The 27,311-nt window shown below is 35.5% G+C and overlaps 2 protein-coding genes across 2 annotated transcripts in view; one reads left to right on the forward strand and one right to left on the reverse strand.

The window, feature by feature from the left end:
• Positions 1 to 27,311, reverse strand: part of LOC106051433 (uncharacterized) — a 245,402-nt gene that overhangs the window by 43,061 nt on the left and 175,030 nt on the right. The gene's annotated exons all lie outside the window — the stretch shown is intronic.
• LOC129928649 (uncharacterized) lies at positions 9,420 to 27,284 on the forward strand. Its single transcript, XM_056043753.1, has 7 exons — positions 9,420 to 9,692; positions 11,985 to 12,075; positions 12,806 to 12,930; positions 14,032 to 14,101; positions 16,662 to 16,756; positions 23,564 to 23,669; positions 26,073 to 27,284. The coding sequence occupies exons 1-7, from the start codon at positions 9,544 to 9,546 to the stop codon at positions 26,124 to 26,126; spliced, it is 690 nt and encodes a 229-aa protein (XP_055899728.1). The 5' UTR covers positions 9,420 to 9,543; the 3' UTR covers positions 26,127 to 27,284.

Below are 27,311 nucleotides of genomic sequence, written 5' to 3' on the forward strand. Positions count from 1 at the left end.
GTCTGAAGCCTCTTCCCACCTACCATGAGGACCTCCATGAATGAGTGGCGTCAAGTTGTACTAGGATATCATTGCAACTCTTCTTATGCGTAATTCATTATGTCGGAGAACATGTCCCGCAAACTTCATGCGTCGTTCTCTCACAATCTTACTAAGGGGTCCACTCCCAGTTCGGCATAGGATTACCTTGATTTAGATCCGATCTCTATAACTGACTCCTGAAATCTGTCTTAGCCATATTTGTTGAGCTACATTTAGTGTTTTTCGATTTCGGTAGATGACTATTCACTGCAGTTTATTAATGGAGCCCTGCCACTGGTAACAATGTGTAACCTCTCTTGAATACGCTCTTGGAATTAAGTGACTGTAGTTTGCATTTAGATTTTATATCGAAAAGAGAAGTTTTATCGTCAAAATCTTCTGTTGGGGGTTTTCCACCTCAAAATGCTCTGTAGGGGGATCTTAGACTCAAAACCATCTGGAGGGGTTTTAAACCTTAAAAAAAAAGCCATCTGTAGAAGAAACTCAAAACCCCCGATTGGCTTGGCTACGCTCAAATAATTTTAGTATGTAATTTGCTTTTTTTTTTATATTGAAGATGTATTTTTAGCACCAAACCCCTCTGGGGGTTTAAACTCAAAACCCCTTTCGGCAACGCTCATAGCATTTTGAGTGCGTAATTTGCTTTTTTTTCTGAAGATGACGGGGGGTTAAAACTCAAAACCCCTTTGACTACGCTCATAGATTTTAGAGTGAGTAATTTTCTTATATTTATATTGAAGAGGTACTTTTTAGCTTCAAACTCCACTGGAGGGGAGTTTAAACTCAAAACCCCTTAGACTACACTCATAACATTTTTAGTGTATAATTTGCTTTTTTTATTATTATTAAAAAGAGGTATTTTTTACAAGTGGGGTTTAAACTCAAAGCTGAGTCAAAACCCATTTAGCTACGCTCATAACATTTTGAGTGCGTAATTAGCTTTTTTTTTATATTAAAGAGGGGGTTTATCGTAAATTTTAGACGGGGTTTTAAAATCAAAATGTTCCTTTACTGTGCTCTTGGAATTAGGGGATTTTCGTTTGCATTTTTTTTTTGTTTTGTTTTATAGAAGAGGGGGAGTTAACTGCAAAAACCCCAGGTAGGGGGTTTAAAACTCAAAACCCCTGGTAGGGGGTTTTAAACTCAAAACCCCTAGTAGGGGTTTTTAAACTCGAACCGCTCTGGTAGGGGTTTTAAACTCGAACCCCCCTGGTAGGGGTTTTTAAAGTCGAACCCCCCTGGTAGGGGTTTTTAAACTCGAACCCCCCTGGTAGGGGGTTTTAAACTCGAACCCCCCTGGTAGGGGGTTTTAAACTCAAAACCCTTTTGGTTGTGCTAGGGCAAGTGATGGTTTAGTATTAAAATCTCACCTAAAATAAACAAAATCAAAGCAAAAAATCAGTCACTAAATTCCGACTCACCCCCCCCCCAAGGGGGGGGGATTTCATTTCGGGGGGGGGGGGTTTGAACCCCAAGAACCCCCTCCTGGCTACGCCCATGGATAATTGACCGGCCTGTTAATCTTTTTTCTTCTTTACAAAGCTTATACCAACTCACTCTGTCTGTCTGTCTGTCTGTCTGATAAAAAGTTTGTACACGTTATTTCTCCCACACCCAATCTCGGATCAATCTGAAATTTCGCACAATTATTTCTTTTACATGCCAACAGAAGAATCAAAACAAATTAACCAATTAGTTAATTAACTATTCGTAATTATTTATTTTGTTTTGTATCTCGAAAAAGGGAAAGAAATTTTCCTTGACTGATAAAGTGGTATAAGTTGAATTAGTTCCCCTTATTGTTTGTAGAAAAAAAATATTTGTAATTACTCTAAAAACTATTTTTATAAGTAGCTCAGTGGCTTGAGGAGGCTCAGTAGATCCTAGCCTTCGAGTTTGAATTCTCCCTTTTTAAAAAAATAAATACATTTAAAAAAGCGATCACCCAGATACTACATTCTTTCTACCCACCCCTACTCCCACACCTTTCATACGGCATTGAGAAAACTAAAAGCATTATAATCGCACAGCTCTATTATTGTTAGTCTAGAAAACTCTAGATCTATTAAAAATTTAATTACAGGACTGAAACAAATTAATTGATACAACTACACTTAACCGTAAGATTTTTTTATAGTAATATTGGAAACACCTATAACTTCAGTCTAAAATCCCAGAGGCGGCCTCTGGAGGTGGCAAGTGGAGCAACCGTCCCAGGACCCACTCTTTTGGGTGGGGGAGGGGGTGCGATAAAGAGAATTTATTTATCATCGTCATCCCATCGTATAAATATTCGAGGCCCTGATATGGCACTCGCGCAGGGTCCAACACACTGTTAAGACCGGCACTGCATAAGCCAAGGTTGTTTATCCAGTCGGAGCCTTGGGAACATAATGGAATTTCTCTTTGTTTCGGTCTACGAACTATCGTTTTGATTCGTTGGACGCAATGGTTTGAGCCTCAATTTGTTGATCTTTACTGGTGTGTGCTTTGTTCTTTGTTTTTCACAGCTGGTATAACTCCCAGATTTGTTGAGGGACTGCCTCCTTCGGGAAGGAGTGGACATCTTTGACTGCACTCATCGGAACAGCACGCCGCGACACATATCAGTGAGAATAATGATGAAACTCTACAGAGAAATCCGTGAGTTTAAGCGTAGCGTCTGATCAAACTAATAAGTTAAACAAATAACATTTTTCTTTTTTTGCAAAGGAAAACTACAGGCCCCATCCCACAGAAGGTCCCATTTCGGCCTTCCCACACAGTAAATTCTAATACTTCAGAATATTTGAAAAACGAAAAACTTAAACGCTTCTTTTATTATACGAAACAAAGATAATTTATTCAACATTTCCACTCTAATTTTTAAAATTGTAAGAATCGCTTCAAAGCTATACCTACGTTAATACTAAAGGAGGCACAAGCGAAAAGGCGCCAAATAATCCTGACTACTGTTTACACCATTCTGATTTCAGACAATATATATACGCTAGTGTCATAATGTAGAATTTCAGACAATATATCTAGGTCCGTGACATAATGCAGAACTTTAGAAATAATATCTAGGTTCGTGACATTATGACTTAGTCACTCCGTGAACCATTATTGACTTGTGGACTATTCATCACATTAAGATCAGCAGACGATACACTGAGTGGTCAAGCTAGTCTATGATGTTTAAAAAAAAAAGAAGGCGAGGTGTGGGGGCAGCGGTCAGAAATCTCCAGACTACAAAATGACATTTGTTGATCTTTCCCAATCCTTTTTGATTATCTTTTCATATTTACAGCAAAAGAGTCTGTAGACTCTAAAGAAGAGATCGGGAGGGCGGGAAAGGGGGGGGGGGGAGAATGGTTAGGGACAAGAATTATCGATCTTGAGGTCAGTAGGTTATAGCAACCGTCTTGGTCACGATGACCTGATATGAAGCAAGATTTTTTTTTTTAATATAATGAAATGTTGCCAACATTGGTGTGGGCTGGGAGGGCGGGCGGTCTAATCAATATTATAAGTGTATATAGAAATGGGAGAAAGGTCTATATATAAAGTACATAGAAATGGGAGAATGGTCTATATATAAAGTACATAGAAATGGGAGAAAGGTCTATATATAAAGTACATAGAAATGGGAGAAAAGTCTATATATCAAGTACATAGAAATGGGAGAAAGGTCTATATATGAAGTACATAGAAATGGGAGAAAGGTCTATATATGAAGTACATAGACCACCAGAATTGAAGGTCAATGAGTAAGAACAATAATCAAACAGATGGACGAGCGAATGGATGGAACGAAAAGACTGACAATGATAATAAGAAACAAGAACAATATAAACAAGGTTACAAAGAAAGTTTGTGTGGAAACACAAACTCATAATCGGCCCCGAAGTAGCCTACTCAGACAGGTAAAAGGCAGCTTTCATTATTTTCTGCAAGAATATCAGAAGCTATGAATTAAAAACTATCAACAGCCAAGAACAATATAAACAAGGTTACAAAGAAAGTTTGTGTGGAAACACAAACTCATAATCGGCCCCGAAGTGGTCTACTCACACAGGTAAAAGGCAGCTTTCATTATTTTCAGCAAGAATATCAGAAGCTATGAATTAAAAACTATCAACAGCCACAACCCTATCTCTGACAATATATAAAAATAAAACACGTTTTCGTATCATAAGTTTCAACTGATATTATTCTATTGTTAGGCCGACTGTCGACACGATATCACATTATACTTAGACACGAGTGTATATTATTATTACTACTATTACATTGTCAACATTAATATGTATTCATTGAACTGCTTTGGTTCAATGTGAAGCTGATGTTATTGAATGATTATATAATAGATCGTTTTCTAAAGTTCCAGTCTCTCATCATTGCATCAATAAGAAACTTGTGCTTTTGGTTAACATTTAAAAAAATGAATTTTGACTATATTGCAAGAGCACAAAATGAAACATAATGTTTTAAATAAAAATCGACCAATATTTTCTTTAAAATGTAAGTGTCTTAGATAACAAAACACATTCGTAAACAAATATTTTTATCTAACCATTTTTATTAGAAAGTAACATAAACGTTATATAGATAAGGAAAAAATATTCATAAAACCTTCCTCAGTAATATAGTCTCCAGAAGTTACTACTAATTATAGTAAACACTTGTAATAATGGTTTATTTTTATGAAAAAACTGCTTACAAATTTCCTTTGAAAATTAAATGATTCTATTTCAGAAAAGAAAAAACCTAGCCGTTGCATCAGAAATAATAATAATAATCTTTATTATCCATAAGGAAAGTTCTAAAAAATAATGATATATCTTCAATATCTTTTCTAGTTGTTGTGATCGAAACAGGACGCCCGGACAGACTACACAAAACTGAGGCTATTCTCGTTGCGGGGGCTTTTAAAAATATTTAAACTAAAAACAAAGCTTACATTAGGTGTAATTGTATCCTATAGTTTCGATCAGCCGTGTTATTAATTTTGTAATAGATCTAGACTAGCAATAATATTAGAAATTATTAGAAATATTTTTTACCAATTGTTTTTGTTAAGCGCAATTTCATACTTTTATCTTTCTAAACACTATGATCCTAGCACTAGTCTGCACCAGTTGGGTGGGAAAGGAAGGGAGAAGTAAGGAGGTGTTGTTAATGTTACCATGATCGCTTCCTAAATGTATATTTTTAAAACGTTGCACGACTTAAATTCGAACTCTAGTCTCAAGCCTCCTCAAACCGACACACTAACCACTGTGCCAGCCCGGTTTTATAGTTCTCTATTGTAGTTTCAAACGACCAATTTTTTTCTACACAGAGTATAAAGGGGGAATAATTCATGCTATGCCATAACGTTCACTTGTACAATCTTTCCCTTGTTCGATAACAAACAAAATAATTTATTACTAATTTGTTCATTTTAATAATTGATTCTTGTTTTGTCAATCACAAAAAAAAATGTACATAATTTCAACTTGATCTAAGATTTGGTGTGCCAGATTAAACGTGTACAAATGTTTTACTAGGCAAGCACATTCCTCGTTCCATATGCTAGGACAAATTTGTACAAATACTCCTTCTTCCCTAGTGCTATTAGAGCATGGAATGGGTTGCCTGAGCTAGCCAGGAAGACCAGTGACTTGGCAGAATTTAAGTCATTGGTTAATATGCATGACTAAATGCATGACGCGTAGGACATAATCATCTTCTTTTTTTAAAGTAACATCTGTATTATATAAGATAAGATAAACACAGTGAGTTGATATAAGCTTTGTAAAAAATGATAACTTCATCTAATAGAAGATACAGACTGTTCAAAGTCATGTTTAGGGCCTATAGTTTCAAACACAATGGAAAACTCTAGATAACTCTTATTCTTAGAAAATCTCCTTGTCTGTATCAAGCTGAAATTGAAAGTGGACTTTTGGCGGGAGAGCAAGGTTTGGTGACAAGAGTGGATCCCAAAATATTTAGTGAGGGGGTTTTATACAATGTGTGCGTTTGTTTTTTTTTTATGATTATGACAAATGTGTGGGATGGTGGGCGAATGGTCTCAATGTGTGGGATGAATAGAATTTAATGAAACCACGAGGTGGTTTGTCGTAATTAAATTAATCAATGAAGAAGAGGACATTCGAGTGATTGGTGACAGCTAGACGTCCGTTGTTTAAATAGACTTTTATTTCGTTTAGTTTATATCAATTCTGTTTTTACTTCTTCATTGTTGTTAGAAGATGTATTCATTTTTGTTTATTAAAAAAAGTTTCAAGATCTACATTAAAATTTGATACACCTGCATCGATTTAGCTTTAATAGCTGTTTGCAGCTACAAACAAAAGACCGAATACCAACATGGAAGAGGGGGGGGATATACCAACCAAGGTCGACATTAATATTTTCAAAGATTTTTTAACATTACGTCTTTACTCTTTAATTTTTTTTTTTAAATTTGGATAGGCCTAGGAGTTTTACAGTATGTTTCCCGTTTCAGACTTTGAGATCTATAGGGCAGACGATGTAAAGGTCATCTGTTTCTGTGGCTCAAGGTTAACACGGTGATATGTGGCCAGCACAACGACCAACCGCTTACTGTTCACCAACTGATGTCAGAGCTAGTGTAATAGGCTTTGGTCTTGTAGTTGTATGACACCCTCCTAAAATCGTGAGCCAAAGAAACAGACCTTTACATCATCTGCCCTATAGATCGCAAGGTCTGAAACGGGAACTTTAATTTTCTTTTTTACATGCTGTATGATGGCTGTCTGGCTTGGACGGATTACCCAAAAGATGTTTGAGTTTCCTGTACGGGTGTATTCAATGTGCTCAATAACTAACAAGAACAAAATCCTACCACAATAACAAGATGAAAATACTAAGTCCAGACCGTTAGATACTTGAATGAAGTTTAATGTTTAAAGGCTACAGTCGAGTCTCTGTCCGTAATAAGATGTTGTCACCTTAAATTCCTAACACCAACTGAAGAATGCCGACATAAACAAGTTAGACCCACTATACGTGACGTCACTAAATGTCACGTTTAAAATTCAACTATGGTGCGTCTGTCTTAACACTAACAGCAAGAAAAACTATTTAGAAATATCTACTGTTTAAATTATGAACCAATTAATAATACATCTTCCTGACTTCTTTCGAATCTAAACTATCCAGTTCCTTGTGGTTAAGTATTTCTAAAATGATTATTTGACAGTACAAATAGTGCCTCTACCAAGAGCTAATCTATGTAAGAATATCACTTATTTTAAGCAATGAAATAAATTGCGTATACAATAATGCGATTATTTTTTAAACATTTTCTTACTAACCTTTGACAAAAATGTGTGTACCAGGAGATTGTGTTTAAAAACAAAGCAATATACGTCAGATTAGTATATCATACATTTTTAATTAATCTAATTTTTAATTAATGGTAAGTTTCAAATTAAGTAACATAAAAAAGTTGCGATTTTTTTAACGACCCTTCCTCCTCTATGAAGCTGATGTTACTTTGTTCTTAATACGACAACATATAGAGACACATTCTAGTTTGGTGACAGGCCTATAGATCCAGACTTAGAAGACAGATTCTAGTTTGGTGACAGGCCTATAGATCCAGACTTAGAAGACAGATTCTAGTTTGGTGACAGGCCTATAGATCCAGACTTAGAAGACAAATTCTAGTTTGGTGACAGGCCTATAGATCCAGACTTATAAGACAGATTCTAGTTTGGTGACAGGCCTATAGATCCAGACTTAGAAGACAGATTCTAGTTTGGTGACAGGCCTATAGATCCAGACTTAGAAGACAAATTCTAGTTTGGTGACAGGCCTATAGATCCAGACTTATAAGACAGATTCTAGTTTGGTGACAGGCCTATAGATCCAGACTTATAAGACAGATTCTAGTTTGGTGACATGCATATAGATCCAGACTTATAAGACAGATTCTAGTTTGGTGACAGGCCTATAGATCCAGACTTAGAAGACAGATTCTAGTTTGGTGACAGGCCTATAGATCCAGACTTATAAGACAGATTCTAGTTTGGTGACAGGCCTATAGATCCAGACTTAGAAGACAAATTCTAGTTTGGTGACAGGCCTATAGATCCAGACTTATAAGACAGATTCTAGTTTGGTGACAGGCCTATAGATCCAGACTTAGAAGACAAATTCTAGTTTGGTGACAGGCCTATAGATCCAGACTTATAAGACAGATTCTAGTTTGGTGACATGCATATAGATCCAGACTTATAAGACAGATTCTAGTTTGGTGACAGGCCTATAGATCCAGACTTAGAAGACAGATTCTAGTTTGGTGATAAGCCTATAGATCTAGACTTAAAAGACAGATTCTAGTTTGGTGATAAGCCTATAGATCTAGACTTAAAAGACAGATTCTAGTTTTGTGAGAAGCCTATAGATCTAGACTTAAAAGACGTCCACACAAAATGTTCCTTAACGTCTGATTTTATTTACTTCAGTCTCTTATAAAGACATAATAATAATAATTATAGCTTTTATATAGCGCTACTTTCATGCTTATAGCATGCTCAGAGCGCTTTGTTCCAATCTCATTTGTGGACCAGTGGGGCTGGGGGGTATCTAGGAAGTGGTTATACCCGCTGACGTATGAGAGTTCAAGATAAAGATTGCCAAACCTCCAGGCCCGATAAATTATATCAGTATTATACTTCAAACAAATATAACGGGTAATACCAGAGATTTCCTTGTGTGGCCAATTAGTTAGTAACTCTTGTCCTAACGATTTGCATAAACTGTCGAATTTATATGAAAATCGTTAGAGCCCTTTTCAAGGATCGTGTCCACCCACCAACTAAGGTTTTCGTTTTTTTTTTGTTTTTGTTTTTTTTTATTTGACCCGATCAAGAATTGACAAGCTGAGAAGAGGAATTGCAATGATAATATTTTGATTATTTCACAACTAAATTTATAAGAATGTACGTGTTTTAAGACATCATAAAAATGCATATGGATTTGTCGCGAAGTGGGCGACTACTGTCAATCAAGACAAGAACAGAGCGGTACAAAAACTCGTTCGTACCTTACTCGGTCGGACTATACCAACGCCACCCGTTGATCAGGAAACATGAAAAGGACCAAGATGCCAGTGTGTAGTCGCTGAATGAACTCTTTATGTTGTGTCTGTTCTATTTATGTGAATGTTTCTGTTGTGTTGTCTTTATATATGAAAAAAGTCCTTGCAATCACAATATATTTCCATAAGGATAAATAAAGCAGTCTTAGTCTTAGTTACTAAACAGCTATAGAACCGCTACAAATCATTCAGTTTTATCTACCACCCACTTATCGGAAGTTTAAGATAAAAGTCAGTTTGATTATACCAGAGTCATAGCTAAATGTATTTTTAGACGAGTCACACTGTTGACTAAGAAGACACAGATCACATGACCAGGGATCCTACAATCTGTGCTAGTGTTGTGTTGTTGTTTTTTTTTACCTTGTTCACGAAATATTACAATGAGGATTATATTTATTGTGTTCGTTACAGTGTTGACTTATGACTTGGCTATGACTGAGACTTGTCAAAAAGTGGACTCCTGTCGGTGCACCTACACTTACTCTCATATTGACCTAACTCCACTTGTTTCCGCATCAGTAGCTCCCAGGTAAGACTTTATGAATGAAAGTACCCTAAACTTAGCAGTTCTGTTGATATAAACCAGAGACGTAGTGAGCGAAACGTGCACCCGGGGCAAGAATCTTCATTGGCGCCCCCCCCTTCCCATTTTCCATCAGCATCACATAGAAATATAGGCTTATAAATAAAAAAGTTTTTAATAATAATAGGCCTATAATACAAATAGCCTTAGAATTTAATACATAACTAAAATATCTACGATAATTTTTTTTTGGCGCCCCTCGCCCTCTGAGGGTGGCGCCAGGAGCATCGTGACCCCCTTGCCCCCTCGTCAATACGCCTCTGATATAACGTAAGCATTTCTGTTGATAAAGTCTTAGCGTTTTGGCTTAAATAAATTTATCGATTAGGCGATATAACCTTAGTATTTAGGTTGATTTAGCACTAGCGGTTAAGTTGATATATGCTTAGTGTTTCGGTGGATATCAATTTGGTGTTTCAGCTTAATCTTAATACTGAGTGTCGTATATAAGCTATATAGTAATCTATTTTTAAAACATTACATAAAAATTGGCCACATAAGGATAACTCTGGTTAGACTGTTGTTTTTTAAAATAGTATCTTCTAAAAATTGAATATTTTCATAGCTTGAGCACACATGCAAATCCGTACATTTTTTTGTTATATCATTTCAACCCATTTTATAAAATAGTTTCAATGTTCTTCTAATAACTACAACTTTATTAAAAATGTTTATTAACGATATTTCAACAAAATGTGGGGCGTGAGGCGGAAAGGTTGAAACCGCTCGGCTTGGCCACTTAACAATGGGGCTTGAGTTCGAATCCCGACTCGAGCAGAGTTGTGTTTGCTGAACGACTATAGGCAGCAAGGAAGCCTCCCAGATAGCCCCCCTCCCAACTGGTCAATAAATGAGATAGGATCATAGCGCAGTGAGCAAGCATGAAAGATACTCAATATAAAAACAATTATAAAATAAAACTTATATTTACCAATATGATGTCTAGCCAATTACTCCGTCAGCGCCGGCCTTAGGCGTGCGAAAACGAGGCAGCCGCCCGGGCCTCCAATCGGCGGGGGCATCGCACAATGTTAGAATTCAAAGACATTTTTGTTTTAGAAAATAAAGCAAAACAACGATCAAATTTCTAGCATTCATAACTCTATGTGTCGATGTCTACTAGTCTATCTTCAAGACTCTACTCTGAATGAAGGTTAATTCATGAATGTTTATATATATTTTTTGGACTAGATATTTTAGAAGACCATTGCTCCTATGTGAGCGGTATTTCTATTCTGGTGATTATCTATTCGCTATTCTTGTATCATACCATATCGGGTTATAATTCTTTGCATATTTTTCAGTCTTAATTTTTTTGTTTTTCTATTTGATTTGGGGCCACACTATTCACCTTGCCTAGGGCATCCAATTACGTAACGCCGGCCCTGACTCAGATAAATGTAGTTAGTGTCTATTAAAGTGTACAAACTAGTTAACAAGGAATTTATTTAGTTGCTTATTAATAATATGTTATTTGTATAATTGTACACTTTTCATTGCAAAAAAGATTGATCTGTTCTACTAATTAATTTTTTCTACTAAAATATTTCCTATTAGAGTTTCAAAAGGTAACTTAACATACGTATGTGAAGCTAGAGGGTGAAACGTCCAGTAAGATGTCCAGGGCTGGTTCCCCCCGGGTACGCTATTCTGCCTCAATGTGGCACTTGGGTGGAAACGTTTACTTGAGGAAGTAATTAGGCTAAATGAATAGCAAAACAAAACTCCTGTGTCCAAGGGAATGCGAGAGCTTTCCAATTGCAAGGTGCGGATAATCCATGCGCCGTTCCTCAAGGGACCGTTATAATAACGGTAAGTCTTGCACTGTTAGCTTGGTACAACATAGGAAAATGGCGAGGGTTCCCGTGTACTCGGCCTTCGGCCATGCATTCTAGTCCATGTTCCCGGAGTGCCAGATACATCGGAAATAGCAATGCTTTACATAGGCATTGACTTGGACCTCTTCCAGACAGAACGGTTCGTTCAAACAGGCTCACAAGCCTAGAACTCGGTGAGCCTCGGCTCAGCTCTTTTGACTATCAAACGGGTTGGTTCCGTGGTTTGGACGTTCCGTTATAACGCCATATTCAATATATCATTTTTCTATTATTAAAACGTACTGTTCCAACTGCTGACATTATACAAAACACATCAGGCATGTAAGAGTTAAACTAGACGACTTGGACATGGAATAGATTTTACTTGCTGATTAGAACCAAAAAATGTGTTATGTTTCAGATTTAAAGACATGTTTGATCAGTACTATAACAACCGTTTCTCTTATAATCCATGTGACGGCTTTAACGAAGGTACCTGCACCGATGTAGCGGTAAGTTCGATTTGTGTTGGTTGACATGTGTTTACATCTGAACTTATCCATCTCTTCAAGACAGACATACAGACAGACAGACAGACAGACAGACAGACAGACAGATAGATAGATAGATAGATAGATAGATAGATAGATAGATAGATAGATTAGATAGATAGATAGATTACATAGATAGATAGATTAGATAGATAGATAGATAGATTAGATAGATAGATAGATTAGATAGATAGATAGATTAGATACATATATATAAAGATACATGGATAGATAAAATTGATAAATAGATAGATTGATAGATAGATAAAAGGATGGATGGCTGGATGGATGTGTATATATAGAGATAGATAGATAGATAGATAGATAGAGATAGATAGATAAAATTGATAGATAGATATATAGATAAAATTGTTAGATAGATAGATAGATAGATAGATAGATAGATAGATAGATAGATAGATAGAATTGATAGATAGATAGATAGATAGAAAGATAAAAGGATGGATGGATGGATGGATATAGAAAGATAGAAATAGAGAGAGAGATAGAAAGAGATAGAGAGAGATAGAAAGAGAGAGAGAGAGAGAAAGAGAGAGAAAGAGATAGAGAGAGATAGAGAGAGATAGAGAGAGATAGAGATAGAAAAATAGATAGATAGAAAGATAGATACAAGGATGCAGGGATGGATGTATAGATGGATATCTAGATAGATTTTGGTTGTATGCTACAGGTGTGCAAGCAAAATCTCCAGGGTCAGACATTCAACGTGGGAAATCAGGACACCGCTGCATTCATTGATTCTGATTACGATAACCTGATGATAGAATACACAGCTCAAAATGGACAAACTTCACGGTAAACTCAGTGCTACTTGTAACCCAAAAAAAGAAATCAAGCGAAATATAAAAATACTAGTCGACGGGCGGGCTTAGCATACGCCGTTGTTTTGCAGGGCCGGCCTAATGCCACTGCAACCTATGCGACCGCTGTGGACCCGCACTTTGATAGGACCCGCGCTAATTCGAGGTGTATAAATTATTGAATTAAACCATTTTATAACTTATAACAGATTTCCCGCGGCCTCATGAATTACCAGGTGCTCCTAGAAATCTACTGAAATTGCAAAATATACAAAAAAGTCATGGAAATCTCCGGAAATTATTAAAATCTTTTGAAAACTCAAAAAATTAAAAAAATTCCTGAAATGTATAGACAAAAATTTATCATTTTGGGGTGTCATTCAATATCTTCTTTTCGCCGCTAAATTTACGTGAGATGGAAATAAACAAAAAGAGTGATGTTTCTTGGTCACCCTTTTTTTTTCGTAGGGTAACTCTAGGTCGTCGGACTTGCAGAAATAGAAGAGTAATTTTTCCTTTACTTTTTCTTGCGTGTCAAAACTCTTGAGCCATGAAGAGAATTATACATAGATTTTTTTTTCAAAACAAAACTTATTTAAGAGGAATAAACACAAAGTTATAGCCATAACTCTCTAAACTGCTTGGTTTGTCTCCCTTTTTCGATATAAAAATGTTCACTAATTGATTACCTAATTGGGTAATTTTTTTTTAAATTAATGATTCATGTAAAGTCATCGACTAGGAAGAATTATGTACAATTTCAACTGGATCAGATAACCTGGATAGATAGAAAAAAGGTGTACAAAATATAATAAGGGTAATAGCTACACATCTCAATGCTGTTGGATTTATTTTCTCTTTCGATACCATACAAAATAACTACTTAACCAATGATTGACTGATTATCTCATTTTTTTTTTGTTAGGTACAATACATAATTATGTAAAATATCAACTTGATCTGAGAATGAGGATGAGAAAAATAACGTGCACACAAACAAATAATGTAGAAGACAGACAGACAGACAGAGTGAGTTTATTCAAGCTTTGTAAAAAAAAACGTGTCAGTCTTAACAGAATTATATCTTGTCATACAGTGTACAGCTTATCTGTTCCTACGGTTCAACCACTTTAGATGTCCTTGGAGAAAATCCTAGCGGTGTATACGTGAGTATAATTAGTGGCTTTTTAATTGACAGGAACATGGTATGTAATGTGTTGAGGGAGAGGGGAGGGTAGAGAGCAAGTGAAATGGGTGAATTGGCTGCCTGGTCGTGAGGTTTACGCGCTGGACTGTCGTTCGGATTTATCGATGGTCGAGGGTTCAAATCCTGCCCGCTCCCATCCCCCGTCGTCCTGCGGGAGGTTTGGACTAGGAAGTAAACTATCTTCAACTCTGAAGGAACATCCGAAACATGTAAAACATTTTACAAACATTTTACAATTAGAAAAATTTGGTTTAAGGCTAAAGAGGAGTGAGAAAAAAAAAGATGGAATGTAGAGTAAGAGGGAAGAGTGAAGAAAATATGAAAAAATGAAAAAAAAAAAGCTTATATCAGTCATGTAATTAAATTTTATAGATCTAGAATCTAGGCTAACAATAACGGGTCTGTGCGATAAGAAATATCTATTACCAATAGTTTTTATTTAACGCTATTTCATGCTTTTAGCTTTTTTTCCAATGTGCTTGTAGCGTTTCACTTGTCTGGACCAGTTGGGAAGGGGGTAGAGGGAAGACTGGGGGGGGGGGATGTCTGGGGGATTTGTAAAGGTGATTTTTTTTTTAAATGTATTTATAAACAAAAAATTGAAAATTTTAATTCGAAATCAAGAACTGGAGCATACTAAATCCTCCACTTTTTTTTTTACCTTTATCTATCCCTTAGTCAGCAGAGGCACCACGCAAGATTCGTCGACCGTCTTTCTCCATTCTTCTCTGTCCTTTGGCTTAGAGCCTCATTCAAAGGCATGCCCGTTCATTCTTTTATGTTGTCCTCCCATCGCTTTCTCTGTCTGCCTCTTCAAGCCAACACGATAACCACTGCGCCAGCGAAACGATTATGAAAATAGGTACCTATTGTTAGCTTGAAAACTTTATTGCAGCGAGCTACAGCGTACAAAGGGGGCTAATGCAACTTATATCAGTGAAGTACTATTTCTTTCCCTTGTTCGATACACCCTAAAAAATGATTAATTATCGATAGTTAATTATTTAATTGGTTTCATTTTTAAATTGATTCTTATGTTGTCATGTAAAAAAAAAAATTGTGCCGAAGTTCAGCTTTATCCTAGATCCAGTGTGGGAGAAATACCGTGTACAAACTTTTTACCAGACAGACAGAGTTGATATAAGCTTAGTAAAAATGGGTCAAGACTGCAAATAGTAATTTTAATTTGGATAATATAGGAATCTAAAAATACTTATTGATAGAGAGTATTTCTAGTTTATGTACAAAGAGTGGACTTTGTTGTTGTAAATACAAATTATATATATAGGAGATAAAACGTGCTCAAACTTAATACCGGAGAGACAGAGAGACAGACAAAGTGAGTTGATATGGACTATTTAAAAAAGTAACGAATCCACTCATCTTATATAATACCAACGCTACATTAAAAAAAAAAAGAAGATGATTACGTCCAACGTCATGCGTTAACCAACGACTTAAATTCTGGAAAGTCACTGGTTTTCCTGGCTGGCTCAGTCAACCCACACTATAAACCCTCGTCTAGATACATTAAGGTCATCAAAAAAAGAATGGGCAATAAACAGGATTTCCTTTTTGTAATGCTGTATAATGTCATTACTTTTGTACTAATTAACTATCTCTACTGTTTAAGATATCCAGTTGAAATAATTTTTTAATTGACAGATTTGTATTTACAATAAAATACTACACCTTCTCCAATAAAAAGGAAAGTGAGAGGAAAATTAATATGTATTGAGTTAGTGTTCTAGGTTAGGTTTATAGGTTTTCTCTAATTAAAATTTTTTGAGTTTGTTTCTATTACATCTATTAATCTCTTCAAAAAGTTTTTAAAATTTGACAAAAATGATTCCAGAACATAAAGTTCTGTCACTCCAATAGTTTGGGATTTTCGTAATAAAGTTTAAACACAATAATTTCCTCTTTGATATGATTTTGATGTATTTTTTAATCCGTCTTACAATCATCATCATCATCATCAAACTCCATTTGAGTGAGGGCTTGAGAGGCTCAAATCCTCTCTTGCAAAAGCCCTGGACAGAAACCCTGCTGTCTTGCGTAGTGCATGAATGTCGCCATACAGGTCGAGAATTTCTTACAATAACATAGAAAAGAATGACAAACGATAAGGAGAAATGTAAAGTCGATATAAAGAAACATAAATACAAATGTAAGGAAGTGGTGTAGAAAGATGATTGGGAGAGAATATGAAAAAAAAAAATAGACAAATTAAACAAAGACTTGGACACCATTTTAAAACCTCACAGTTGCAACTTTAAAATAATAGTTTTTGGTACGAAGAAAGATACATACATACAAAAAGCTGGAGTGCTGAAATATGCATAACAATCATCGTGAGCTTTTCAAAATACATAGAATAGCAACCTTTCATATATTGTGTGCACAGGATACACCGAAAGTCTATCTCTCTAAGTTATCCGCCATAGATGAAAATTTATTTTTTTTAATGAATCGCTCGTCATTAAAAAATATTTCAATACTCTTTCGATTGTCTTCAGAACTTCAAGCTACGCAGTCCATACTGCTGTCCCGTTGAAGGCTCTCTGTTCCCAAGTCAGGACATTGTCACTCCTGGGTTAATGCTGCTGATAGGGTAAGTCTAGTCTTCTTTGTGTTCAACTTTGACTATCTTTCTATCCTTAGGTTATAAGTCTAGCTCATTATATATGTATATGTATACATACAGACTTATAAATAGATACATATAGTCATGAATTGATACTGTGACCTGATTCGAGCTGTTTCCAGAAACCGGGGTCAGGTCAAACACGCCTTAATTATAGTCATCCTGTCAGGTAAAGAGGTCAGGAAAATAAAATAGCATACATCAGTTTCTAGAAGGTTGTAGTTAATACAATATTTAGAATGGAAGTTTTTAGAATTCTGGAAAGCACGGTTTAACAAATTATAAGTGGGGGAAAGCTTGTTAGTCTGAGTCATTGCATTGTAAGTGGTTCTTGTGTTGTAATGAGTTCTTAAACAGTTGCGTGTCCACCAGTTAAAGTTGTATCATTAAGTTGTTTCAGTAATAAGTCACACAGTTAAAGTTGTATTAGTAGAAAGTTGAATATTATCAAGATATTGAAGCCAAGTTGTTATTGAATTGAAAAGTCTACGTCTTTGTTTAGTTTGAGCAAGTTTAATAAATTGGGAAGAAAAGCACACAGAAATGTTCTTCACATAAGAAGAAAAAAGATACAGATCGTATTGAAAAATAATAATAATACATCATTGATAAGTATTGTGCAATTACGAAACAGAAGTCATCACATGTTTGTGTGTGTGTGTGTGTAAGTTTGTGTGTAGAGAGAGACAGAGACAGAGATAGATAAATTTAGCTCTGGAATCAAAATAAAACTGAGCACAATAATTTACTTTTCCTTAAAAAAAAAAATTGAAGCATTAGAAAGAATAAATAACCAATCAGTTAATTAAATAAAGATTATTAATTAATTTTGCTTGATATCGTGAGGTATATGGCTGTGAATGTGAAGTTCTTCCCCCCTCCCTTTTTTTTTGACTTGTTTAACGCCCTAAAAATACCTCTTATTGTATTATTTCAACGCACTGAGACCACAGAATCAACACGAAATTTGGTTATATGAAGTTGCATAATGCCAAATAATAAAAGGTACGAAAGGCCGTATTGAATGCGCTCTGGACTGTTATTCTGTCGTCTTGAAGGCCCCGAGTTCAAACCCTGCCCGCTGCCATCCCTTTTGTCCTGCGGAAGGTTTATTTTAGTGCAGCAACTGAAGGAACGGAAACTATAGACAACCAAAAAAAATGTAAAATACATTTACACTTCCGGAAATAATATAATTCTATTTAAACCAGATCAAATAATACCTTTTTAATGTGCTTATATGAAGTCAAGGGCTACATCCTACACAAATCTTACTCTTGTAGAACAGCCAATGACACTTAGAAAACTTCTTATAGTAACCATAGTGTCTTTAATTAAAATAATATAAGTCTTGGCTATTCATGATGTTGTGGAGGTTTGAAGGTTTTTGATTACATTCTTTTAATACACTTGCCAGTAAACTTTATTGTTTGGACATTTGAAGGGCAACCCACGTGACCATATTTACTCTTAAGAAAGTTTTAGCTACTTTTCACTGCTCAACGTCTCTTGGCACGAATCTATGAAGTATTTTTAAAATCGGAAATTGTGTGTGGCTGATTGTTAACCAACATTTTTAATAGAGTAGTAATTAAAAGATGATGGTGAGGTGGCTGAGTGATAAAGCACTAGGTTTCCCCCATTCGGGTTCCCGGATTCGAATCCTTGTGAAGACAGGGATTTTTTTTTTTATTTCGGGATATAATGGGTTCTTGGCATTATATGGGGAAGGTTGGGCCACATGACACACTTGTTAATCTAGGGCCACAGTGTTATGGAGTGTGTGTGTGTGTGTGTCTTTGTGCGTTTCTATGGTGACGGTGGGAAGATGTTAGCGATTGACTGTGAATGATGCAACATAGACGTTATTTGGTCTTTGTCAGACGACTCCAGAACGAAAGACAGAGATGTTGTGTTATTTTAGTGAGTAAGATTATCTTCAAAGATATCCTATACTCTTAAGCGAGCAATTCTTGTATGCCTGTATGTATGTATGTATATATATTTATATATAAATTTTATTTCGAAAACGGCTCTAACGATTTTCTTTAAAATTTCAAGGTATGTGCATATTAGTGAGAAAAAAATTCTCAACTCATTGGCCACATCGGGAAAACTCGAGGTCGACCGTTATATCGGTTTGAAAATGCCTCATTATCGAAAAATTAATTTTGGCTAGAATGTTTTATGAATGAAAATTTTCCATGAGGTAAATGGGAAAAACGCTGCTTACGTCACTACATAGTGATCTTGACATAAGTATATTAGCAGCTTTTAATTATTTCAAACCGGATGCAACGTACCCATTTAAAAATTAAGTGCACACTATATGCTAGCCCAGTGATGCCCAACCTTATTTGGTCTGCGGGCCATTTTAATTTTCGGCATTCGTGTCGCGGGCCATATCACCAAAAAGAAAAAAAATGTAATATACAATGAGCTATTTTTAATAGTTTTATTTGTGACTTACTTACATAAATTAATGTGATGCATGAAGTTTATCCAAAACCATCTTCTGAATATCTGGCTGCATAGATGAAACACCAACTCGAGCACTGAATCTAGATGTTCATCCGTAAGGCGATTACGTAACATAGTTTTCGCCCGTTTCATCATTGAAAAAGTTTGTTCACACAGATAAGTGCTTGAAAACATTGTGATCATCCTTAACGCTTGTTTTCGAAGATTTGGAAACTCTTCTGAAGGTAACATGGAATAGAAGTCAATGGTCTGCATCACTTGAAATTTGTCAAGCAGGGATGTCTGGCTTTGTAAGTCAATCAGTTCCAGTTGCAGATTCGTCGGAGCACTTGACACATCGGCAGCTAACGGATTTTCAAAACGACGGATTTCATTTTTTAAATTCTGAAAATCCACAAATCTTTCACTGAAAATATTCATCAAGAGCCTCAGATGTTGTATCATTCTTTCTTTAGGGGAAGACATATTTAGATGCTTATCATTTCGTAGAGTGGTACAGGTTGGAAAGTGGACAAGATGCACCTTTTCCGCCTGTTGAATGAAAGTTGCAATTTTGTTTGGAAAGCACATATGTCTGCATACACATGCGAAATCAATTTGTCTTTCCTTTTTAGTTTGGTGTTAAGTTTAGATGTGATGTGATGTCGCATAAAATAGCCAAATCCCACAACCATGAGGGGTCGTTCAGCTGTGGCACTTGTTTTCATTTATCGGTCATAAATATTTCAATTTCGTGTCTCAAATAAAAAAAACGTTTTAACACCTTCCCTCGGCTTAACCAGCCGGGGGGGGCACTTAATTGTGAAATAGAACGTCTTCATATTCGGACTCTATTTCTGTCAGAAAATCTTTGAAAGTTCTGTGATTCAACGCCAGTGATTTGATGAAATTTACAGTGTTGAGCACAATCATCATCACATGGTCCAGATTCAAAAACTTTCCACAGAGATTTTGTTGGTGAATGATGCAGTGAAGCCGCAGGGGTTCAGTTCCATTTGACTCAACCACTTTTTAAATAACTCTTTCTGTCATAACCCTGTGACATCCAACCATATTTCTAGCGCCATCAGTAGTCACTCCAACTAATTTATTCCAAGGAAGAGCAAGGTCCTCTATGATGGTTGACACATCTTTGAACAGGTCTTCTCCAGTTGTAGTCCCATGCATGCTCCTTATAGCTGCTAACTCTTCTGTTATATAAAAATTGCTGTTTGTACCGCGAATAAATACCAAGAGTTGTGCAGTATCCGTTATGTCAGTGGACTGGTCAGCGGCAATAGAAAACATTTCGAATTCTGCTGCTCTGTCTTTTAATTGTGAATGAAGATTTACCCCCATATCTTCCACTCGTCTTGTAATTGTCATGCGAGAAATGTTGACAGCTTCTACTGCATTCTGCTTTTCAGGACACATTTCTTCCATCACTGCTAGGAAGCACTTTTTTACACATTCGCCATCGGAAAAAGGCTTCATTGCTCTACTTAAGATGTGAGCAACTCTGTAGCTGGCCCTTATCGCAGACTCATTTTCTTGTCTCTTTTTGTTAAATATTCTGGTCAATCCCCCAATCTCTAGTCGTAACATGGCAATCTTGTCTTCGTAGCTCAAACCAAGAATGCCAATATATCTGTTTATGTGTTTGGCTTCATGATGCCTTTTAATGTTATCTATATTATAAAGTAGAATGTGAGGTGTATGTATGTATGTATGTTACTTATAGACATCAAAACCGCTTGACCAATCTTGATAACACAAGGCAGGAATGTTCCTTGGGTACTAACTTACACCGTAGTGTATGTATTGTAGCCCTAAAACAAACTTAAGACCCTCAAAAAAAATAATAAAGTTGTCCGACTCTATTACAGCTATAGTATTTATAATTTTATGGATCTAGGCCATGTCTACAATGTTGACATGAGAAAAGATAGAAAGGATTTAGACCTAGATCTAATTTTAAGAAATACACTTTGCGCAGATAGTTTTTTACTTTGACACATGAAAATACAAAAGAAGATCCATTGATTTCATTATATAATAAAATTAACCTTCAATTTTGTGTTTCAAAAGCATTTTTTACATAAATTAGTTCCTTATATCTGTGACTACAGATTTCCTGACGAACATTCTTTCATTAGACAATACCGTAATGAATCGCGTACTAAATATTAATTCGTTTAATTGTTTACTTTATAATCCCATCCCTAGATCTAAAACTCTACATGCTCTAATCAACTCTAAGATGATAAAACTTCTCTTCGCACAGATAGTTTTATACTTTAACACTTAAACATATTAATTAAAGTCCATTCATTTCATATTTCGATCAAATAAACATTCAAATTTGGTTTTCTAAAGCTACATTCGATCACGATAGCTGCGAAGCCGAGTTGAGATAGGCCTAGATCTATATTCATTCATGAATCGCGTATTAAAAATTATTTCGTTTAATTGTTCACTTTATAATCCCATTCATTTAACAAAGCTATCGCTCTTTTCGTTTTATAATAGATAAGAATGTATCGACTTCGGGTAAACCCATTTTCGCAAAACTAATTTTATTTTCGTAGCAAAAGAGAAATAACGTGAAAGGATCATTAGCTACGTTTAACATACATCTAAATCCAATCCACTAGATTATTCAAAAGGATTTTTTACATAAATTAGTTCTGTTATCTGTGACTACAGATTTCCTGGCGAACATCTTTCATTAGACATTACCAGATGGTTACACATTAATTAACACATCTCTCTACTGAGTCTATTTCTAGGCCTAGGTCTAAAACTCTTATTGAACTCTAAGATGATAAAACTTCTTTTCGCAAAGATAGTTTTATGCTTTAACACATAAACATACTAATTATTGTCCATTCATTTCATATTTTAATCAAATTAACATTCAAATTTGTTTTTCTAAAGCATTTTAAATACATTCGTTCGCTGTTCGCTAAATAAAGCTGCGAAGTTGAGATAGGCCTATATTCATTCAGGAAAAAAGGTCACGCATGCGCAACACAGAATGAACTCTATAAAAGCCAATTTTTAACTCTAGATTAGTGTAGATTTAGATCTATGTCTACCTAAAGATCTACTTTATACTTTAACACATGAACATACAAAATTAAGCCTATTCATCTCAAATTTTAATCAAATATATGTAGGCCTACAAGCAAATGTTTTAATTTGAACAAATGGATTTAAGCCTATTAACTATTCTGATTTGATAGCTTCATTCACACTATTTTTAAATTGACACATTCGCTTTACTTATTACATTATTATTTCGTTTAATTGTTTACAAAACAAACACTCTCAGTGACTATATCGACAGTAATGCGCAAATAAAGACCCGCGGGTCGCGGGTAACATATGTCTAGTGTTTTTTAAAAACAGCCACACTTTCTTTACAAATCAGACATGTTGGCTTACTATCCTATTCCACCAAAAAGTAAAGATCTGTCCACATTTCTTGAAAGTTTCTACATTCAGAGTCCACTTTTCGTTTCTCTCCCATTTCATTCAATTACAAACGTGAAACACTGCGGTACCAATTACTTTGATATCAAAAGAACACCACCCAAAACGATGCATTAATGTTCTGTGTATGCACACGCAAGGTGTCAAGGACACGGCTAGCTCAAGACAGTAGAGTTATTGTTTAATAATTAAAAATAGCAGTTTAGTTTTATCGTCATTGAAAAAAAAACAATACTTGTGTTCTTACAAGTAAAAAAAATATTTACTATGAATATTAGAATACCAAACCTAAAGACGGAATTCATCAAAGAATTAGTGAGAATCCTAACTGAATGAGAATATTTTTTCAACATTCTATGTTTTTATTATTTTTTTATTTTTACATTTTGTTCCAATGCTTTGGCGGGCCGGATAGAACCACGTCGCGGGCCGGATCTGGCCCGCGGGCCGTAGTTTGGGCATCGCTGTGCTAGCCCATAGACGCAGGAACGGCAATAAAAGAATTGGAGGCCCTAGGCGAAATAAATTTGGTGGTCCCAACAGAAAATAAAAAATAAACAGCGGAAAAAAAATGGCACAATTTATTTCAAACATAGTGAACTGCAACAGTAACTTTGGGTACAAGTTTCACTATTTCTTCATTAAAAAACATGTGAGAAGCCTCCACAAAAGGAAGGCCCTATGTGGCTGCGTAGTATGCCTACGCCTAAGGCCCTGATAGGAGAGTTCAATTATTCCCAAACTCAAGGAGGAGTGAACCTTGCGAAGTTCCTGCTTAAGTCACTCACCAAATGTTGTATTTTGATTTTTTTTTTTTAGGCTGTCTACATTTTCGTTGTTCGCCTTTCTCCTGGGTCTGATCTGCTACACTTGTGCTCCGAAGTCTCCAAGTCAGGAAAGTACTCCCAGAAACAGCTCGAACAATGTAAGTTAATGACTTCAAACTCGTGTAATCCTCGGCAAACAAACTTAGCACCATGAAAATGGTCAAATACCACTTGTAAAAAAAATAAATCTTTTAAGGAAGATTCAACTGGTATTAAGCGCTCACAGAGACTTAAAGATAGATAAGTTGAACTGACCTTTTGTGCCTGAGTTAATGAATGTCTAAGATTAGTTGAAACATTGTCAGACAGTGCGCCGCTAAAAAAAAGGGGCATAATAACATTTATAGAAACATGAGGAACATCAGATGATTGTTTTTATTATGTAGAAAAAAATTGAATGTTAATATTAAGAAATTATTGCGGGGAACTAAATTCGAGTCGTTATAGGTAGGGGTCTGTTGCCGCTATAAAGTCTGCCTTTTCAGGCAGAGTCGATAGCTTGTTGGCAAATTAATAATTATCTGGTCAGAAACCTGATTTTGTATTAAGTCGAACTTTTTTTTAAAACTAGTGAATGACAGCGATCATACATTGCAACTCTTATAGATGAGTGTTTAAATAGTTTCTTGATGGTTGAAATAGTTGTATTATTTGAGTTATTATTGTCTCTCTATACAACGCACTCGCGTGCAGATTCTTCGTTGATACAGTGAACACTAACAAAACATAACGTCAACAACGAAGTGGATTGAAGTTTAGCCCTTCTAAAGAGGATCGGAGACTTCATATGGCCCTGAGATATGGGTCCCCATTTAATCAGCATAAGGTCATTTTTCCGTAGCTCTATTTAAAAAATGATTGAAAATATCCCTAGAACCATTTTGTGGGGCCTCCCATCAAGTGGGGGCCCTTAGATGCAGCTTTTTTTTTTTTTTACCAATAGGTTAATCCAGATCGGCTTTGAAGAGCTCCCTTCACTGAACTAAATTCAAACAATGAAACGAATTAGAAAATAATTATTATAAAAACTGTTTCAATATCAGTACAATCAACTAATAATGAAGTAGCTAGACTGACAGTATAAACTGAACAACCCCCTACATCTTTCTTCTACTATACATCATTTAAATAGAAATTTCCAGAAACCACAAAAAAAATTCTAAATCTTCTCTTAGAATGTTCTTTCGAGTAGTTTCCCTTACTGCCAGAGTATGATTTTTGAAAAGGTGTTGAAGCTTCGCTGGCTTTAAAAAAAAGTTCCTCTTTCAGACCTTGTGGTCTATAGGGCAGATGATGTAAAAGTCATCGGTTTCTGTGGCCTACGGTTAACGAGGATGTCATGTGGCCAGCACAATGACCAACCGCCTTTACTTTTCCCCAACTAATGTCATTTACCCATTAGAGCTGGGTGGACTCAGACGCGCCGAAAGATCCCGAAATTAAATTTTCCCAGTCTTGACCAGGATTCGAACTCCGGACCCCAGCTCGGAAGCCAAGCGCTTTACCCCTCAGCCACAGCGCCTCTTTGCTGACTTTACAAAGCTATATGAGCTGTGTCTGTCTGGATGGAATCTTGTACATCTTATTTCTCACAATTTCCAATCATTGATCGAGTTGAAACTTTTCACAATAATTCATTGTCAATGACAACGCATGAATCGATGAGAAATAAAAGCGATTAGTTAATCGATTAATTTTAATTAATTATTTTCTTTTAGCAGGGCTTAGCTATGGGGAGGTAAGCCTTGTGTAGAAAACTAGGTCGTTCGATACATTTTTAAATCTAAGAATAGACTTTAAAACATTCTACTTTTATAAGTGCTTGTATTGCTCAATGGCTGAAAGTCGATGTTTTATCATGGAGGCTCGAGATCCACTTCAAAATCTAGCAACTTCTTCAAAATTGTTTTCAAAAAGGCAGCACGGAAACCTTTCTCCAATTTAAATCCCCCCCCCCCCACCACCACCACCAACAACTGGTCCGCAGAAGTGATTGGACTATAGCGCACTTAGCGTGTTATAAGCATCAAAGTTATGTGAAATAAAAATAATTGATAAAAGTATCTCCAATCGCACACATGTATTATTGTTAGTCTAGATCTACTAAAATATTAATAACTAAATTGATTCAAAATAATTTCACTCAAGACGCTCTTTATGTTTTGTTTAAGTATTTTTTTTTTTATTTTTTGTGCCCTTCTTGTCGTCTGAACTGAATGTGCAGTCAAGCGTAACATTCAGCATTTATAATGTCTATTATTTTATGAGTGTAGTCAATAATTAAATGACCATCAAACATTTAGCCAAGAACCAGAAATATTTATTTTAGAGTTTTTAAATGGAATGAATCTCGGTCCTACGTTGTCGTTAAGAAAGTGAAAATTTGTTTAAAACTTAGAAGTTGATAATTTACAAGTATAAAAACTATTAACCCAAATGGTACTCTGCTATATAAACAATATAAATGTACACGTTTTTTTTTGGTTTCTGTCTAACGTCAGGGTTATTTACGGATGACTAGAGCAGGAACACCTCCACCGTACAGTGCGGCCTGAAAGCTTCAAGTCAGAAGAAGATGGCTCTACGAGCTACTGAACTAGAGACTGGAGACTTGCTGGTTAACTTAGTGCTTGCAGTGACAGACAGACAGACAGACAGAGAGACACGGATAAAAAAAGGGAAAGAAAGGCGGAGAGATAGACTCAGAGAAATAGAAAGAAAGAATTAGACACTGATTGAAAGAGAGAGAGAGAAAGAGAGTGAAAGAGAGAATGCTATTATGACAACCATGTAAGTAAACATATTTGATAAGAAAGCAGAGAGTGTTGACTCGAGACCAATCGTCTTAGTAGTCCTGCGGGCAGTTTAGACCAATAGCTCGCTGCCACCAGCTCAGCACCTGCCCACAGGTTGTGACGATACAGGCCAGTGTTGTGGCTTACTATGACGATTAGTCTCGGGTGACTGCGATACATTTGGATGGGATTGAATACAAAGAAATGGTCTAAGAGAGAAAGAAAAAAATATATGCAGAGAAAGAAGGAAAGGGGGGAGGGGGCGACTACACAGGTATTTCATTTGACACTTTTGCATTTGGTTCAAAACGTAACTGGGTTTTTTTTTTTTGTTTTTTGTTTTTTTTCATGTCTAAACCAATCATTTCAGTTATTGCAACTTTTATCCAACTAAGATAGATAATACTCCAACAGAGCTAACAAATCAACTTTTTACAAAATGAGATAGTTTACAGTGAAATTGTATATTAATTTATAAATACACAACGTCAGAATTGTTCATTGCAGATGTACACTTACAAAATTCAACATATGCAAATTAATAAAACTAAAAGAAAGAATGTAACAAGTGTTTATATAATAGCATAAAATCGATAAATTATATGTTACCCAATCTATAATGGCAAATCATTTCAAAAATTGACCTGCGAATTATATAATAATATACTCTAAACATAACGGCAACATTTAGCAATCCTGTAATTAGTATAACTAAAATGAGTGCATATGTATATTGAAGATGCTGCTTTTGTTCTAAACATGTACATATATTATACATTACACAATAAATGGTTTAGCTATCATAGTAAATATATTGTTTTACCAAAACATTAAATTTGATATTTAGAGTATGTAAAATCTTTACTGAAAATAGCAATATAAAGAGGAATCATTAAATTAATATTATATGAAAATAAATGTTTGTGTTTATTCCTATTATTCAGG

This window comes from Biomphalaria glabrata, chromosome 10 (genome assembly GCF_947242115.1).
Source record: "Biomphalaria glabrata chromosome 10, xgBioGlab47.1, whole genome shotgun sequence".
Classification (NCBI taxonomy): Eukaryota; Metazoa; Mollusca; class Gastropoda; family Planorbidae; genus Biomphalaria; species Biomphalaria glabrata.